This window comes from Sceloporus occidentalis, unplaced genomic scaffold (assembly GCF_023333645.1).
Source record: "Sceloporus occidentalis isolate IW3139 unplaced genomic scaffold, rSceOcc1.0.p SCAF_1, whole genome shotgun sequence".
NCBI classification, from domain to species: domain Eukaryota; kingdom Metazoa; phylum Chordata; class Lepidosauria; order Squamata; family Phrynosomatidae; genus Sceloporus; species Sceloporus occidentalis.
The window spans coordinates 318,376,810-318,393,972 of record NW_028316981.1 but is presented as its reverse complement, the minus strand read 5'-3'; the positions used below and the strand labels follow the sequence as shown (position 1 = coordinate 318,393,972).

The following is a 17,163-nucleotide window of genomic DNA, read 5'->3' as shown; positions in this document are numbered from 1 at the left end:
GAAATAGAAACAGACAGAAACAGTATAGATCTCAAGGGAAGTTACTTTTTCTGTTGTCAATAGAGTTGAAATTTAATTGCCTGGATTTTATGACTCGTTGCCTCCCAGAGCCCAAATGGCCAAAGAGAAGAGCGCTTTCTCATTGCCTTCACTGATAGCCTTCCAAAACACCTTAACTGGCAACAACAAAAATAACATCTTGGCAAAATGTAGGCCCATGACTCAAATAACGTCATTTTTGTCTTCCACTCCTGTATGATTTTTAACACTTTGGCCTGGTGAAGGAGCCAATTGAGCTTCAAAAGCTTGCATGTTATATTTTGTGCATTTGGGGTTGGGCCAGTAAAGGTATCATCATTTTTGGATGTTATTGTACAGTACAAAGAAGAAGAATCCAGCAGCTTTTGAGGCAGTCTGTTACACTGAAGAACAGCTCTTACTATCAAGAAGTTCTTTTTTGAGGGGGAAGTGTCTCTTTCCTTGCAATTTGGACCCTTCTAGTTTCTGGAGACAGCATGATGAAGTGCTTTGAGTTTTGGACTAGGATTCCAGAAGACCAAGATTTGAATCCCTGCTCAGCCATGGAAACCCTCTGAGTGAACTTGGGCAAAACACTCTCTAAGCCTCAAAAGAAGGCAATAACAAACCTCCTCTGAACAAACCTTGCCCAGAAAACCCTATGATAGGGTCATTTTAGGGTCACCATAAATAAGAAACAACTTGAAGGCACACAACAAGAACAGTCTCACTGGAGTGGCAGAGGAAAACAGTCCCGTCCCCTTGGAGTCTGCTGGTATGCCACCTCATGCCCCTTCCTGCCATGGTTCTCTGACTGACATCTGCCAGGCTTCATACAATTCGCTTCTGTTCCTGAACTTTGCCATCTTTTCCCTAAATGCCAAAGGACTTTCAAGGCTACACAGACACCCCCCCCCCCCCAGTTTGTAATGAGGAAGGGAGCCAAGTCCTATAGAAGTCTTAAGCAGCCTTTCATCGTATTGTCCTTGAATATCATATATCCCCAGATGATGCTGTATTTTTGTCAGGGTTGGATGTGGGCAGTCTCCAAAAGGCCCCCCTTGAGCTAAGGAAGCTGCTGCTGCACCAAATAGTCTTCTCCTGAGCAAGTTGAGTTCCCAGAGGTGACTCCTGGCCCAAACCTCTGCTATAGCCTGGCTCACCAAGGCAGCACTTTGGTTGCACTATGGAAGCAGATGGAAATAGGGAATATCCCCATGCAGTTCAGTTGTGCAGAATCAGTGTATGTATGTGACACTATTATACATGCATGCCACATTTTGTATTGTGTATGCATGCCCATTGTGCATTTGGTGGTGCATTTGGTTGCACATCCCATGTCTCCATTCAGTTGCACAACATCTTCTTCAACGCAAGGGCAGTGTAGTGTCAGAGAAGGAGGAGAGTGAGGAGAAAGAGTTCATAGGTGTTTTCCTTGTGTAGTAGCCAGGAAGGATGGCTTTGCAGTGTCTGCCATTTTTCTCAGAATTTCCAATGCAATATCAAAATCAAAATCAAGATTAGCCACTTGAGGAAATGAACGAACACCTTATTATATTTACCAGTGACATTATGACAAAAGTTAATAACAAATAGCAAATAACTAGTGAGCTATCTTTCTGGACTGTTTTAATAGTAACAAGTTATGACCCACTGTGTAGTCAGAGTAATGAGTAAAGTAACTTGTTCCTTTTTTAAAAGCAACATCCCAATCCCTGGGTGTATCTCACAAAACTCTCCTTCTCACCCACACAGGTAGAACTGTCCGATGGAACATCCCACATCATCACAGATGCCTATGCAGGCAAGGAATACATCATCCAGGTTGCAGCCAAGGACAATGAAATTGGCACATGGAGTGACTGGAGCGTAGCTGTGCATGCCACGCCGTGGACAGAGGAGCCCAAACATCTCACCACAGAAGCCCAGGGAGCAGGTGAAGAAATGGGAAATGGGGCCAGTGGAGTTGGTTGACAGGGATGGGGGAAATGCCCCATGGAGAGGTATACATCCATCCATCAATTTATTCCCTACTTGTCTTCCAGTATGGGATCCAAGATAGCTTACAGCATCGATGTAAACAAAATAACACTACAGGTTGATCTCCTTTATCCAAAATGTTTGGGACCAGAAGTGTAATGATTTTGGAGATTTTGGAATATATAGAATCATAGAATCGTAGAGTTGGAAGAGACCGCTAGGGCCATCCAGTCCAACCCCCTGCCATGCAGGAAATCCAAATCAAAGCATCCCTGACAGATGGCCATCCAGCCTCTGTTTAAAGACCTCCAAGGAAGGAGACTCTATCACCTTCCGAGGAAGTGCATTCCACTGTCGAACAGCCCTTACTGTCAGGAAGTTCCTCCTAATGTTCAGGTGGAATCTCTTTTCCTGTAGCTTGCATCCATTGTTCCGGGTCCTGTTCTCTGGAGCAGCAGAAAACAAGCTTGCTCCCTCCTCAATATGACATCCTTTCAAATATTTAAACAGGGCTATCATATCACCTCTTAACTTTCTTTTCTCCAAGCGAAACATCCCCAGCTCCCTAAGTCGTTCCTCATAGGGCATGGTTTCCAGACCCTTCACCATTTTTGTCGCCCTCCTTTGGACACATGGCTCCAGTTTCTCAATGTCCTTTCTGAATTGTGGCGCCCAGAACTGGACACAATATTCCAGGTGGGGCCTGACCAAAGCAGAATACAGTGGCACTATTACTTCTCTTGATCTGGACACTATACTTTTATTGATGCAGCCTAAAATTGCATTGGCCTTTTTAGCTGCCGCATCACACTGTTCACTCATGTTCAACTTGTGGTCTACTTGGACTCCTAGATCCCTTTCACACGTAGTTTCATTCAGCCAGGTGTCACCCATCCTATATCTGTGCATTTTATTTTTCCGCCCTAAGTGCAGTACCTTACATTTCTCCGTGTTGCATTTCATTTTGTTAGCTTTGGTCCAGCTTTCTAGTCTATTCAGGTCATTTTGGATCTTGATTCTGTCCTCTGGGGTATTAGCTATTCCTCCTATTTGGTGTCATCTGCAAATTTGATAAGTATGCTCCCAATTCTGTCATCCAGGTCATTGATAAAGATGTTGAATAGCACTGGGCCTAGGACAGAGCCCTGTGGGACCCCACTGGTCACTTCTCTCCAGGATGAAAAGGAGCCATTGCTGAGTACACTTTGGGTTCGGCCGGTCAACCAATTACAGATCCATTTAACAGTTACTTTGTCTAGCCCACGTTTTACAAGCTTGTTTGCAAGAATGTCATGGGAAACCTTGTCAAAGGCCTTACTGAAATCAAGATATACTATATCCACAGCATTCCCTTCATCTACCAAGCTGGTGATTTTATCAAAGAAAGAGATTAGATTTGTCTGGCATGACTTCTTTCTCTGAAACCCATGTTGAGTTTTTGTGATTATGGAATTGCCATCTAGATGTTCACAGAGACTCTCTGTTTAATGATCTGCTCCAGAATCTTTCCTGGGATTGATCTCAGACTAACTGGAGGATAGTTGTTTGGATCCTCTTCTTCCCCTTTTTGAAGATGGGGACAACGTTTGCTCTCCTCCATCTGCTGGGACTTCTCCTGTTCTCCAGGAGTTCTCAAAGACTATTATTGCCAATGGCTCCGATATTGCATTTGCCAGTTCTTTTAGTACCCTTGGATGTAGTTCATCTGGTCCTGGAGACTTAAATTCATTTAGATTAACAAGGTATTCCTCTACTATCTCCTTACTTATTCTGTGCTGAAATTCCCCTATTCTGTCCTCTGCTCCATTATCCTCAGGTTGAGCCCCTTTTCCTTTTCTGAGAAGACTGAGGCAAAGAAGGTGTTGAGGAATTCTGCCTTTTCTCTATCTCCTGTTAACATTTTGCCATCTTCTCCACGCAGTGACCCTACCGTTTCCTTCTTCTTCCTTTTGCTGCAGACATATCCAAAAAGGCCCTTTTTATTGTTCTTAACCTCTCTAGTAAGCCTGAGTTCATTCTGCGCTTTAGCTTTTCTGACTTTACCCTACAAATGCCTGCTATTTCTTTGAATTCCTTTTTCGTGATTTCCCCCTTTTTCCATTTCTTATACATGTTCCGTTTCAAACTCATCTCGGTTGGAAGTTCCTTAGTCATCCATCCTGGTTTCTTGAGACACCTCCCGTTTTTCTTTCTCACTGGAACTGTTTGAAATTGTGCCTTCAGTATCTCTCTTTTGAGAAACTCCCATCCATCCTGAACTCCTTTATCTTTTAGTATTTCTGACCATGGAATCGCCCTCAATACTTCTCTAAGTTTACTGAAATCTGCTCTCCTAAAGTCTAGGATGCGTGTCTGATTCTGCCTGGCTTCTCCTCTCCATTGTATAACAAACTCCAGGAGAACATGGTCGCTTCCACCTAAGGATCCCACCACTTGCACCCCATTAACCAAGTCATCCTTGTTGGTTAGGATCAGATCTAAAATAGCTGACCCCCTTGTTGCCTCTTCCACCTTTTGGACCATGAAATTGTCTTCCAGGCAAGTGAGGAATTTGCTAGACCTTGAGGATTTTGCTGAGTTTGACTTCCAGCAAATATCAGGATAGTTGAAGTCGCCCATCACTACTACATCTCTCCTTTCTGACTGTGTGGTCATCTGTTCTAGAAAAATATCATCCAATTCCTCAGTCTGACTTTGGAATTTATTATTCCAAATAAATAAATACATAAATAAATAAATATAAATATATAATGAGATGCCTTGGAGATGGGACCCAAGTCTAAACATGAAATGCAATTATGTTTCGTATACACTTTATCCACATTGCCTGAAGGAAATTTTACACACAATATTTAGTACTTTTGTGCATGAAGGCCTTGCATCCCGTATCCTCACCAGAGATGGCTCTGAGAGTGATAGGCCTGAGAGAAGGTACTCTCCAGCAGATTTTAAAATTTAGGGAGGGTCATATTGGGAGTTATGGTCCTTCAGATAGTCTGCACCCAAGACTTGAGGCCTTTAAATCCTCTTGGCACATTTTATCCACCCTACACTCCACTCTGTAGCAATGCTTGCCTTCACTCTTTGCAGAGAAAAATCCATGAAGGGTGGAAGTGATGTCAGAAACAAAGATGTGGGAGGATAACTGTTGGCTGAGATTTGTGGCATTCCCCATAAATCAAAGCATCCCAAACCTGACAAATGAGGATCTGTTTCAACATGAAGGGGTGAAGCTAAACTTGTGTTCAATTCTATCTTTGGATCACTCTTTTTTCTGGAACTAGCAAAAGCTCTGCCTGGGACTTGCACAAGTCTCAACCAAATGGTCCATCATGTAAAGTTGAAGGCTTTCATGGCCAGCATCCATAGTTTTTTGTGGGTTTTTCAGACTATGTGGCCATGTTCTAGCAGAGTTTCTTTCTGACGTTTCGCCAGCATCTGTGGCTGGCATCTCCAGAGAATGCTTTGCCTGGAACAATTGGGTGTATATATCCTGTGTGAGCCTGGGGATGCAGGAGTGATTTGCATGTGTCTTGTTCTGTGCTGATGGCAGGCCTCAGCCAGGGAGGCTAATGCAAACGAGGATTAATGTCTGCTAATTGGTGATCATTATCTGCCACACAGAGCATGGCTACATAGCCTGAAAAACCCACAAAAAACAGTCCAGCATGCAAGAGGTCCTGCAACCAGCTCTCAGTGTTGAAAAATGGCAACACTGGCAAGTATCTGGCACATGAAATCCAAGAGATTTCGTGCTTCCTCTGAGATAGATCCTAAAATTATCTGTTCCGGCATCAGAAGTAAGCCATGGCACAGCATCTCTTTGAACCCAAGATAGGAATGGTGACTTGGATGTGACTTGGCATGTTCCACACTCGTATCTATCCAAGGGGCCCACAGCTTTCTGAGGGGCCTTTTCTGCTATCAGGTGGAATGTCGCTGTATTGTGTGGTGGCCAGTACTAAACCTGAATCAGGGAGATGTGAGAGTAAAATGTTTCCCTTTGTCTGCACCATGGCTTTGCCTTCCAAATGCAATGCCTCAGATGGGTATGGAGAAAGGATTCTGTCTTTTCTGGTCTCCTACATCTGGTTCTGGGGCCCTTTTATATTAAACAATTAGTAGTACTATGATTCCACTTTAACTGCCTTGGCTCCATTCTACAGAATCCTGAGATTTTCAGTTTAGGGACGGATATTTAGAATTCTGAGCCAGAGAGATCTAGTGCTTCACCAACCTACAGATCCCAGGAATCCATGGGTTATAACTATGCTATAACTATGCAGTATGAAAGGGCTCCTAATCTAGATGGCTCTTCCTTGCTCTGAACCTTCTTCTCTTCTTACATCCTCCAGGCATGGCGAGTTGTGGGAATTTATTTAATTTATTTAATTTATTAAAACCTTTGGGGTCAAATTTATTTGTTTAAGCAAACAGAAACATGCCATTAAAGAAACTACAATTTTCATACCTCTGTAATAGTGCTATGGTGCTACTTTGGTGATCCACATTCCCACAATCGGTCTTATGCATTGCCTTGCTCACCCCACCTGGCTACCTGTGTCTGTCCTACATAGCACACCTGCATTGTTTGTTTGTTTTTGCTGCAGTTGTATAATTGCACAGTTTAGATCCTTCTCACATGACTACTTATGCGCATCATTTCCTTTGCTGCTGCTATTGTGGAGTCATATGCTCCTGTGCTGCTGCCATTTCGCTCTTGCAACCATCTGATAATAGCAGTCTTTTGATCTGCTGCTCTGGTGCTGGCAATATGTATTCACTGTATTATAGTTGTCCATGGATCCTGTCCAGGTGGCTTCCCTTGTGCTCAGCATTTAGGGAGAGCTGATGGAGGCTTTCTTTAAGGGGGAGCTGCAACAAAGGCTTAAGTAGTGATGCCTACGCCTGTGTGTTTGTAGAAATTTGCAACAACTGAGACTTTTACTTGCAACTCTTTTCAACAACGAACAATTGGAGCTAGGAACCAAGGATGTTCTACTGATCTGGTTTGACAGCTGCTTGCACCAAGAGGTTGGTGGAGAAATCTTGTGTCAGACAGTAGTGGTGAAGGTATTTGCCTTGTAGGATGATGGCACGTGGCTGCACAATTTCAGAATGACCAGGGCCATACTTTTTGAGATTGCTAATAGTAAAATGGTACCGGACGATAACAGATATTCAACAATGGAATATGCTTCCTCAATGTGTGGTGAAGTCTCCTTCTTTTGAGGTTTTCAAACAGATGGATGACCATCTGTTGGAAATGTGTTGATTGTGTATTCTTGCATGGCAGGAGGTTGGATTGGATGGTCTTAGGGTCTCTTCCAACTCTTGTGGTTCTATGATTCTGTGACCTCATTTCCAGCCCAAAAGAACAATAACAAGGGAGGCCATTACCACTGAAGACAGAGTTGTCACCGCAATTTAGTGGCCCTATAGGCTCTTATACCACACGGTACCAGCTCACTTTGGATTCAGCACATCAATAGTTCCAGAGATTGCCATAGAGGTCTGCCTCTCCACAGAGCATATGCTATTGAGAAAAACTGTTCAATTGGGTGACTATCGCAAGGTATGCTGTCCTTCCTCCCTTTTTCTCAGTTTCTCTTCATTGTCCCTTTGTGTCCTTCACTGTTGTAGGTGCTTTGGATCTGGGAATATTTTGCCATACACTCCAAGGTGTTTGGCAGTAGCCTGGGCCATGTATCTCCCTAACATCATTGGGCTCCTGCCATGCTTCAGTTCTGTGTTTATACCATGGAGCATGCCATAGTGCTTAATTTGGGAGCAGCCTGTTAGAGAATATCCAATATCTACATCATGCCTGTAGGAGCTGTGGTGAGAGATGTGGGAGGGAGGATCTCAATCCATTGCAACACTGCAATTGGACACCTGGACAGGTGGCTCATAGGGCGATGTGATAGTGCAGCTGCTCCTGACACTGCACCTTCATTAGTTTTCAAATAACTATCATTTTGCTTTCTTTTTCCTCCCCAGATCATGGATGGTTTCCAGGTAATGGGACTCCCTCAGTGTGTGGGGGTCATGGATGGAATCATAGAATCATAGAGTTGGAAGAGACTGCAAGGGCCACCCAGTCCAACCCCATTCTGCCATGCAGGAAATCCAAATCCCCAACAGATGGCCATCCAGCCTCTGCTTAAACACCTCCAACAAAGGAGACTCCACTACACTCCGAGGAAGGAGTGTGTTCCACTGTCAAACAGCCCTTACTGTCAGGAAGTTCCTCCTAATGTTGAGGTGGAATCTCTTTTCCTGCAGCTTGCATCCATTGTTCTGTGTCCTAGTCTCTGGAGCAGCAGAAAACAAGCTTGCTCCCTCCTCAATATGACATCCCTTCAAGTATTTAAACAGGGCTATCATATCACCCCTTAACCTTATCATCTCCAGGTGAGAACAAATATCCCCAGCTCCCTAAGACGTTCCTCATAGGACATGGTTTCCAGACCCTTCACCACTTTGATCGCCCTCACACATATCCCTGTTTATCCCCCCCTCCCCCAGTAGAGATGAGGAGATCGTGAATCACAAATCCTCCAGAATGGAGTCCTGCAGTAGCCCAGGAACTACTGATCGCACTGGCAGATTTATTGACAGTGAGCTTGGATCAACTGAGAGGAACAATGATACCCATGTTTTCAGGCACTCTGTTTTATGCCAGACCATGGATGCAGGTGTGTTTGTGCCTGGAAACCCAACCATAACCATCCATGGGATTCAGATTCCTCCACTCATCCTTTCAGATGGCACCTACCCTATGCATCAGTAACTGATGAAGGTTTCTAGAGGTTTCCTGGACAACAGAAAGCAGGTCTTTAACAGTGTCTTTAATCATACATGAAATGTTTTTGAGTAGGCTTTGGGATGTCTGACATCTAGGTGACAGTACCTTGGAGCATAACTTAATGTGTTTGTCCCTGTGCTACACAACATCTGTGAGTCAGGGGGCTAGGTATGTGATGAGGACATTAGGGCTCCAGCTGAGCTGGAGTTTCCTGAATATCAGGAACAGTATCAGTCCTACAATGACAGGTGAGCAAAGGAGGGGAAGATGGTCAGGATCGCCATAGCTGTTATGCTGGCTGGACCATGGAGGCCAGTTCCTGTTATTGCTTGTCAAGTTTGGGAGTATCTTACAAAGAACTTTACTGCACTCTGTTTTTCCTACTACAGCCTCACTGAGTAAACTCACTGTCCCCTTGTTCCAAATAAACTGCTGTGTGGATTCTGCTTGCTGTTTGCATGTAAACAAAGTTTATTTAACAACTTGCCAAAATCCACTGCTGCAGGAATTACCATGCCATTGTAAACAACCAGGGGAGAACTGAAATATCATTCCCTCCACAAGAAACCTCATTTCCCACTTCCCTTAATTCAATATTGGTAGATTCCCTGAGGCTTAGGAGCAGGATAGAACAGGAGAAACTCTTTGTGCTTTATTATCACTCCCTTTTCGTTGTTGCTGGCAGTTCAAGCCAATCCACATAAAGCTTACACTTTGAACTCTCATTAGACAAATGTGGTTGAACTTGCAAGCTTTACCATCCCCAAACACAACAGTTACTGACCTGGAGGCTTCCTTCAGATGTCAAGTCCCATTTGCAGATGGCTTCAGGCTTCATGATTAAATATCCTGATAAAGATGCCATTGTGTTATTAAACCAATCTCCCCTTTCTGATATTGCTTGCAGAAGGTGAGGAATGCTTAAAGTTGTAATCTGGATATATCCTGCTCCCATTTTGCAATGGATTCCTGAGAAGGCCATTGTGCAAGACATGAACAACAAGCATGCCATTATGTTTTTCATGGCATTACTGAGTTTCAGCCAACACATGAAAGGAAGGATTGCATAAGATGTGGTTTCCCTGTTCTTTCCTGTTTAAAAACAATAGCTGGGGGACAGCTGAGCTGGAAATGATGTGAGATCCTCTCCATGCTGCTTTCAATCATGTTTGGGTGCCATTTTTGTCAATGATCAAAGGTTTTACACATAGGTCCTTTCACGCTAAACAGTTACAGTGCTGTAATTCTGCTGCAACTGACATGTTAACTTCCTTTGGAATCCTGGGGTTTAAAGTTTGTGAAGGAACCTGGACTCTATGACTACTGATTCTTAAAGCCCCTCCAAATCACAGCATTTCTCAAGACGGGTCCATGGCAGTGCTAGTAGAACTATAGTACAGCAATGACTTAGTGTGATTATGCTCGAATTATGCTGGGCATTGCAGAAAGGATGATATGGAGTGGTATATTTCCTGGTGCAACATATCTGTAGACTTTTCTGTCTTGAGCCGAATTCCCTGATCATGCCTTGCTTTGCACTGGTTTTCTACCTCAACTGCCATGGCTTCGCCAGTTTGAGATTTCTTATCTATAAACTAGATAGCAAGAGACTTGGCAGAATGCAACTATTATGCATAGATTGTGGACTTCACTGTTGGGCCAAGGAGATGATGAACCTGACTGAACTCTGATCTATAGCACATGTCTCCCAACAATGATCCAATTGAAACCTCACACATCCTCAATGCAGTTCATAATCTACTCGCTTCATTCACATCTTTGTGTAGTGTGCCTGTCCATTATTTGATTCACATTGGTGTTCTATTCCTTTTCACATTACAGAATTATTGCACTACCATTCCATTTTAACTTCCATAGTTCCAGCTTATGGAATCATGGGATTTGTAGTTCAGGAGTATTTTGAATTCTCAGCCAGACAGGTCTAGGGCCTCACTAAACTATAAACCCCATGGCTTTCAAGTGGAATCATATATAATTGTGCAAAGGCAGTGCGTCACAATAGGCACAGGTACTTTGGTAGCATAATAAGAAATGTTCTGAGCCCTGTACACCTCATCCTCTGGATAATGGAGCCAAAATGCACTTCCAGGGCCATCTTCATAATGTTTGCTCCATAGGTGCACTTCCTGTGGCTGAGAAGGAAGGCACTCTGCAGTGGGAGCCTTCCCTAGAAGCTGCTACATCACTCCTGCCACAGTGGGGAGAGGAGCATCCCTCTGCAGAGACACCAGGCCTGCCCCAAGTGAAGGTGGGCCAAGTGAACTCCCACAGAGCACAGGTAGGCACACCATGATCACCTCACTTGCTATTGGAGAGAGGACAGCTGTCTGCTTTCTTCTCAGGGAATGTTCCCCCTTTCCCTCTAGAGCAGCAGTTCTCAACCTGTGGGTCATGACCTCTTTGGGGGTCAAACAACCCTTTCACAGAGGTCGCCTAAGACCATCGGAAAACACATATTTCCAATGGTCTTAGGAACTGGGACAAAAATAATTTTATGGTTGGGGGTCACCAAAACATGATGAACTGTATTAAAAGGTTGTGGCATTAGGAAGGTTGAGAACCACTGCTTTAGAAGATACTGAGTGTGTAACATGGGTCCAGATGTTGCACCCCCTTGTCCCTAAATTAATGGACTTAGGCCAAAGCAAGGTAAATTGATGTTAGTGGTCTGTGTCTGTGGGACCTAACTACATTCTTTACACACACAGGAAACCCGAACCTCCAAAGAGGCAGGAGCAAGGGACAGAGGAGCCAGGACAAACTTCCAGTCCACATCCCCATATGTGCTCTCCTACAAAGAGTCTCTCAAAACTGACTGTACATATCCTTGCCCAGAGCACCTTTGGCAACTGAAAAAGAGCAGTATGCTCACAATGGAGTAACACTGCAAAGTCTGACACTACATAGCTAGATGCATGGCATGTCTAACCAACAAGTGAGTGCCAGCAATAAGCAGATCTTGCTGCTCTCATACCACGCCCCTAACATCTTGTTTTCCTTTTTTCCATGCAGAGCAAGCATTTGCTGCCCAGACCAAGGCATTTATGAGCAGGGTAGAGCATCGATTTAGTGCCATGGAAGCAACTGTAAATCTCCTGCTGCAATGGATGGATAGCTACAAGAGGAGTGGTGATGTGGTGTAGGCACATCTTCATTTGTATATAGTTGTATGTAGTTCTGAAAATTAAAGCCTGGTAGTTCTCAGTGTGCAATTGCTGTATATCTTTTCAACCTACGAAAAAGATTGGAAAATAGTGAAGGAAAGTTTTAGCAAATCTGAACAAGGGCACAATATCTGCCAAAAGAGATGATCATACACCAAGTATGGTCTCTTCCAACTCTACGATTCTATGATTCTAAGTAGCTTATCACAGAAGGAAAGAAAGCAGCTGTTAAGCTGAATAGTAGTGCCTTTCTGTATGCCTTACCATATGATGCTGTAGTTCTTCCATTCTCTTCCCATAGGAGACAGTCTTAAAAGCGAATCTTTCTTTCTAGCTGGAAAAATCCATTTGTCAAAAGATTCATTTTTAAGACTATTTCCCATTGGAAGAGAACTGAAGAACTACGACATCTTGCTGTAAGGCACATAGAAAGGCACTACTATCTGACTAAACTTTTGCTTTCTTTCCTCATGTGATCCGCCAGCAAATGAAACCCAATTTACCAGACCAATGAGAGGACAAAACATCATCATTACGCTCCCAAACAAGTGAGTTAGCTGCATGAGACTGAGAGGCAAACAGGGACTTCAGTGTAAAATGAATGCTACAGTGGGCCCTCGATATCTGCTGAGGTTTGATTCCAGGACCTTCTGTGGATACCAAAATCCGTGGATGCTCAAGTACCATTATATACAATGGTGTAGTAAAATGGCATCCCTGATCTAAAATGGCAAAATCAGTCTTTTCTTTTGGGAATTCTTTTTGTGAATATTTTTGAACCCTGGTTGGTTGAATCCATGGATGCAGAATCCTTGGATACAGAGGGCTTGCTGCATTTTGGACCAGCTACCACAAACAAAGCCTGTTAAAGCAAGGAAGTTGTATGAAGGCACCATAGTTGTTTATGAAATGGGGCATTAATAACACTGAGAGTAACATCCCACCAGCTTCTTAGTCCATACCCCAGTGGGTTGTTTGAGACACACACACAGCAGTCAGAACTACAAGCAGAAACACTAACACCCCACACAGAGATGTCTAGCATCCATCCACAGAACCCATGCACCCAGGCATTCACTTTTCCTTGCAAAAGGGAAAGCTCTTATTTTTGGAGGAAGAAAAGGGAGTGGAAGTCCTTAGTAGCTTGTCAAGGAGTGATGCAGAGGGCAATTATCCAGTGATGCTGCCATGGATGGAAGTCCACCAGTTAAAACAGTTGATGAGCAATGCTGACACCAAGGGCAGCTGCACCAGAGACTTGACATCGCTTGGGACAGAGCATTGGGAGAATGTGCCATGCTGTTCAAGGTGCAGTTACTTTCAGAAACAACTTCCAAAACATGCTGCCAATCCCACAAGCACACACACTGTAATGCTACCAGAGTCATGCTACCAGGGCTGTAGATCCCAGAAGTGATCTGGGCCACAGATCACTTCTGGGATGTTTAGGGTATTACTCTGGCTTGCAACTTAGAGAGGGAGACAAACAGTTCAAGATGCGGCACAGGCATAATATTATACTGACAAAATACAACAGATACCTTCACTGCAATGCCCTGTATGTCCACAGAAGGATTATTAGGTGGGTAGGGGGTCTAGGTGGAATCAGTAGCAAATAATATGCATTAGTACCCCAGTTATCAAATGAAGACAGAGCGGGTGCAGCACCCTGATACTGCAGCTGATAATGTCAAAGCAGCACACAATGTAGCCAGTACCTTATTAGACTTCTGTATCATTTTGCTCAACTCACCGGCATTCATCCAGACTTGCTGTTGAACTCTCTCCAATTTATTCTGGGTGGGATTGTTCTGTGTGTGGTTTCCAGTCACCACTCACTTTCCACAGCTGCAAGAGTCTCTGACCCACAGCCTGGCAATTGTGGACAGTGTGGTTGGGTGTGCACTTGCAACAGATCCCAAGGAAGTGGCGCCTGAAGGATCAGGGCCATATGAACCCAAAGTCACCCAAAAAGCAAGGGAGGAATCAGATAGTGATCACAGAAGGTTCAACAAGGGAGGTGAAGCATGGGAAGGAGTCCCACCATTCCAAGCTTTAGAGGTGGGAGTTTTTATTCCTCTGTTTCCCAGGCTCTGCCCAGAGCAGAGCACTGGAACAGTGAATGCCTTCTGAGAATTTGCTCAGGACAATCTAAATCCAATGTCATCCATTGCATGAAATAGCATCGTATTGAGGATCCTGTACATATATGTGCACAGGTATGCACCAAGATGCATTAATGTACGTGTACATGTACATTTCACAAAACCACATTACATAGAAAAATATATTATTATTATATTGGGAGAGGAGCAGCTTTGCTCCTAAAAGCCCTTAAATCCTCTTTGTCCCTGAAGAGTTATTAGCAGCATGGCATGGGTAATAGGCGCAATACCCAAGGGAGGTAGGAGGAAATGCAAGCTTCTTATATCCTCTCTTTGCTTCTCTTTCTTTCTGTCTCTCTCTGGCAATATGTAGTAGTTCAGCCATTGCATATTTCCATACCCCATAACCATTTCCACTGTGCATCAGAACCACACTATATACACTTCCACACATAAAACAAATTATCCACTCTGTAACCTGATTTATGTAATCCAATCTGTGCACCAACCTTCCCCACAGCATGGACGCATAAGAGAGTGGATACATGAGAGTCCAGCCCTGACTCATTTGGGGGCTTGTCTTCACTGGGTAAAACACTCTTGGCTGCCCTGTTCATCAGACTGGCACCACCACTGTGGTCACAACAAAGTGATCAATGCTGGGCACCTTGTTCTGACCTCAAAGCCGCTTGTGCCATCAGCAATGGCGCCAGGTGGAATGGCAGCACTTGTCATCACTGCAGAAAGAACCCGATGCATGATGGGGTGAGCTCCTATCACTAGTCCCAGCTCCTGCCAGCCTAGCAGTTTGAAAGCATGCAAATGCAAAGTGATAAATAGGTACCACTCGGGTGGGAAGGTAAACAGCGTTCTGTGTACTCATGCTGGCCACATGATCACAAAGTAGTCTGACAATGCTGGCTCTTCAGCATGGGGAATACCTTTACCGTAAAGACAGTCTGTATCCAATTCAGGGTTTCATCCCTAAATCATGTAAATAGGGGTCAGTAAGCTTGGAGAGGATTCAGTGTAAATAACCTACATAGACAAGGCCTGGATTTATCCTGGAAGAAAAAGTGGTTAGAAGATGTGAGTTAAAGAATGGTACATGGGTTTAGAGTGAGCCATCAGGGGAAAACAAAGGGGTGATTACATACAAACAACCACTGATGGCACATAATTTCAAATTCCCATGGAACTCTGCAAGATCCTCACCATTAATCCAAAATAGTGGAAACCACAACAAATGGTGGGCACTGTCATAACTGTGTAATTGTGGCATGCTGGTGAACTACCACAGCAGTGGAATTGCATGATGACTGTAAAACTTTTTTAAAAAATTAAAAGCAGGGAACAGAACAGTGGTGTAAAAGTATCATTATTCTTGCATACCATTCTGTCCCATTCTTCCAAACACCAGAAGTGGGGTGACTTTGCCCTACTTGTGAACAGGGAGGGAGAGAAAATGAGAGCCCTGCCCACTCAGACCACATGAATGCAGGGATATTAGAACTGCATTGGAATGAGACTATCACACCAGAAGCAATAGCTGAACAGCAGCAGTATTGGAGCCATTGACAGGTTTTCCCCAGCCATGAAAAGATCTGGTCCAACAATGATGTGAATACCAAATAACAACAGGAGAATAAACATCATTGTGTAATAAGGAAAGCTCAAACACAGAACAGCGCCAGTGCAATCATGCAAAAAACCTACCATGTGATAAAGCCCTTAGTCTGCTTAATTGTTTTCAAACCATTTTAATGACATTTCAATTGGTTAAATTGATTTTATTTTACGACAGCCTGAGGTCTTATGATATAGAACAGGATATCGCTTATTAAACACTAAATACAGCCTTTTCCATTGCACCAAAAAATGGTTTCGATATTTGAGTGCTTCAAACCCCACTCAATCAAGGGAGCAAACACTTGCAATGTGAAGTCAAAGGTTTTCATGGCCGGCATCCATAGTTTTTTGTGGGTTTTTTGGGCTATGTGGCCATGTTCTGGAAGAGTTTATTCCTGATGTTTCGCCAGCATCTGCGGCTGGCATCTTCAGAGAATGCTGACCTGGAAGAGAGAGAGAGTGTGTGTGAGTGTGTGTGTGTGTATACATACTGTGTGACCCTGGGTAGGGAGGAGTAATCTGCCTGTTAATCTGTGTATTGTTCTGTTGTTAATGGCCAGGCCTCAGAGTGGGAGGATATGCAAAAGAGGATTAGTGTCTGCTTAATTACTGATCATTGTCTGCTGGGAAAGCCCCTGACCCTGGATGGTTTCTCATTTGCATTTGCTGAGTCCTGGTTTTGGTGTTCTTCAGGACTGGTAGCCAAACTTTATTTACTTTAAGGGTTTCTTCTTTCCTGTTGAAGATGTCCAAGTGTTTGTGGATTTCAGTGGCTTCTCTATGCACTCTGACCTGATAGCTGTTCACATGGTCCAGAACTTCAGTGTTTTCAAACAGCATTTTGCACCCAGGATGGTTTATAATGTGTTCTGCTGATAATGATTTTTCTGGCTAACCCAGTCTGCAGCGTCGGTCGTGTTCCTTGATTTGTGTTGCAATCTCTCAGAAGCGCTGGCTTCAGAAGGTTGTTCTGAGGATAAACAGTGGAAAAAACTAGGCATGTAGTGAAGGGGGGGGGGCTTGTAGTCTCAGACTCCCCCCCCCCCCAAGTGCTGCTAATCTATAAATCCCCAGAGGGGGGTGACCAAGAGGTTATTTCTGGAGACCAAAATCTGTGAAGAGCAGTTGAGGAAACTGGGTATGTTCAGCTTGGAGAAGAAGTGACATGACAGAGCCATTGTTACGTATCTGAAGGGATTTCATGGAGAAGCTGGAGCAAGCTTGTTTTCTGATGCTCTAGAGACCAGAACACAAACCGGTGGATTCAAAGTACCAGAAAAGTGGTCCCACCTAAACATTTGGGGGGGGGGGGTCAAGTGGAAGAGAATTTCAATAGTGGAATAGACTGCCTTGGAAGGTTGTGGACTCTCCCACCTTTGAGATCTTTAAACAAAGGTTGGCATCCTCTTTGGGTTTGGTGGACATGTAAGTCCCTTAC

At 43.9% G+C, this 17,163-nt stretch overlaps 1 protein-coding gene across 6 annotated transcripts in view; it reads left to right on the top strand.

Annotated features, from left to right (window-relative positions):
- The window catches only part of CNTFR (ciliary neurotrophic factor receptor), a 558,243-nt gene that overhangs the window by 529,862 nt on the left and 11,218 nt on the right, over positions 1-17,163 (top strand). For 4 of the 6 annotated variants that reach the window (XM_089498443.1, XM_089498457.1, XM_089498460.1 and 1 more), the window contains 4 exons: positions 1,774-1,954; positions 10,945-11,105; positions 11,536-11,644; positions 11,840-12,024. In XM_089498443.1, the coding sequence (XP_089354569.1) occupies positions 1,774-1,954; positions 10,945-11,105; positions 11,536-11,644; positions 11,840-11,841 (453 nt within the window). In that variant the 3' untranslated portion in view covers positions 11,842-12,024. Of the gene's footprint in view, positions 1-1,773; positions 1,955-10,944; positions 11,106-11,535; positions 11,645-11,839; positions 12,025-17,163 lie in introns of those variants that run through there. The other 2 variants (XR_016277980.1, XM_089498469.1) reach the window with 2 other exon arrangements.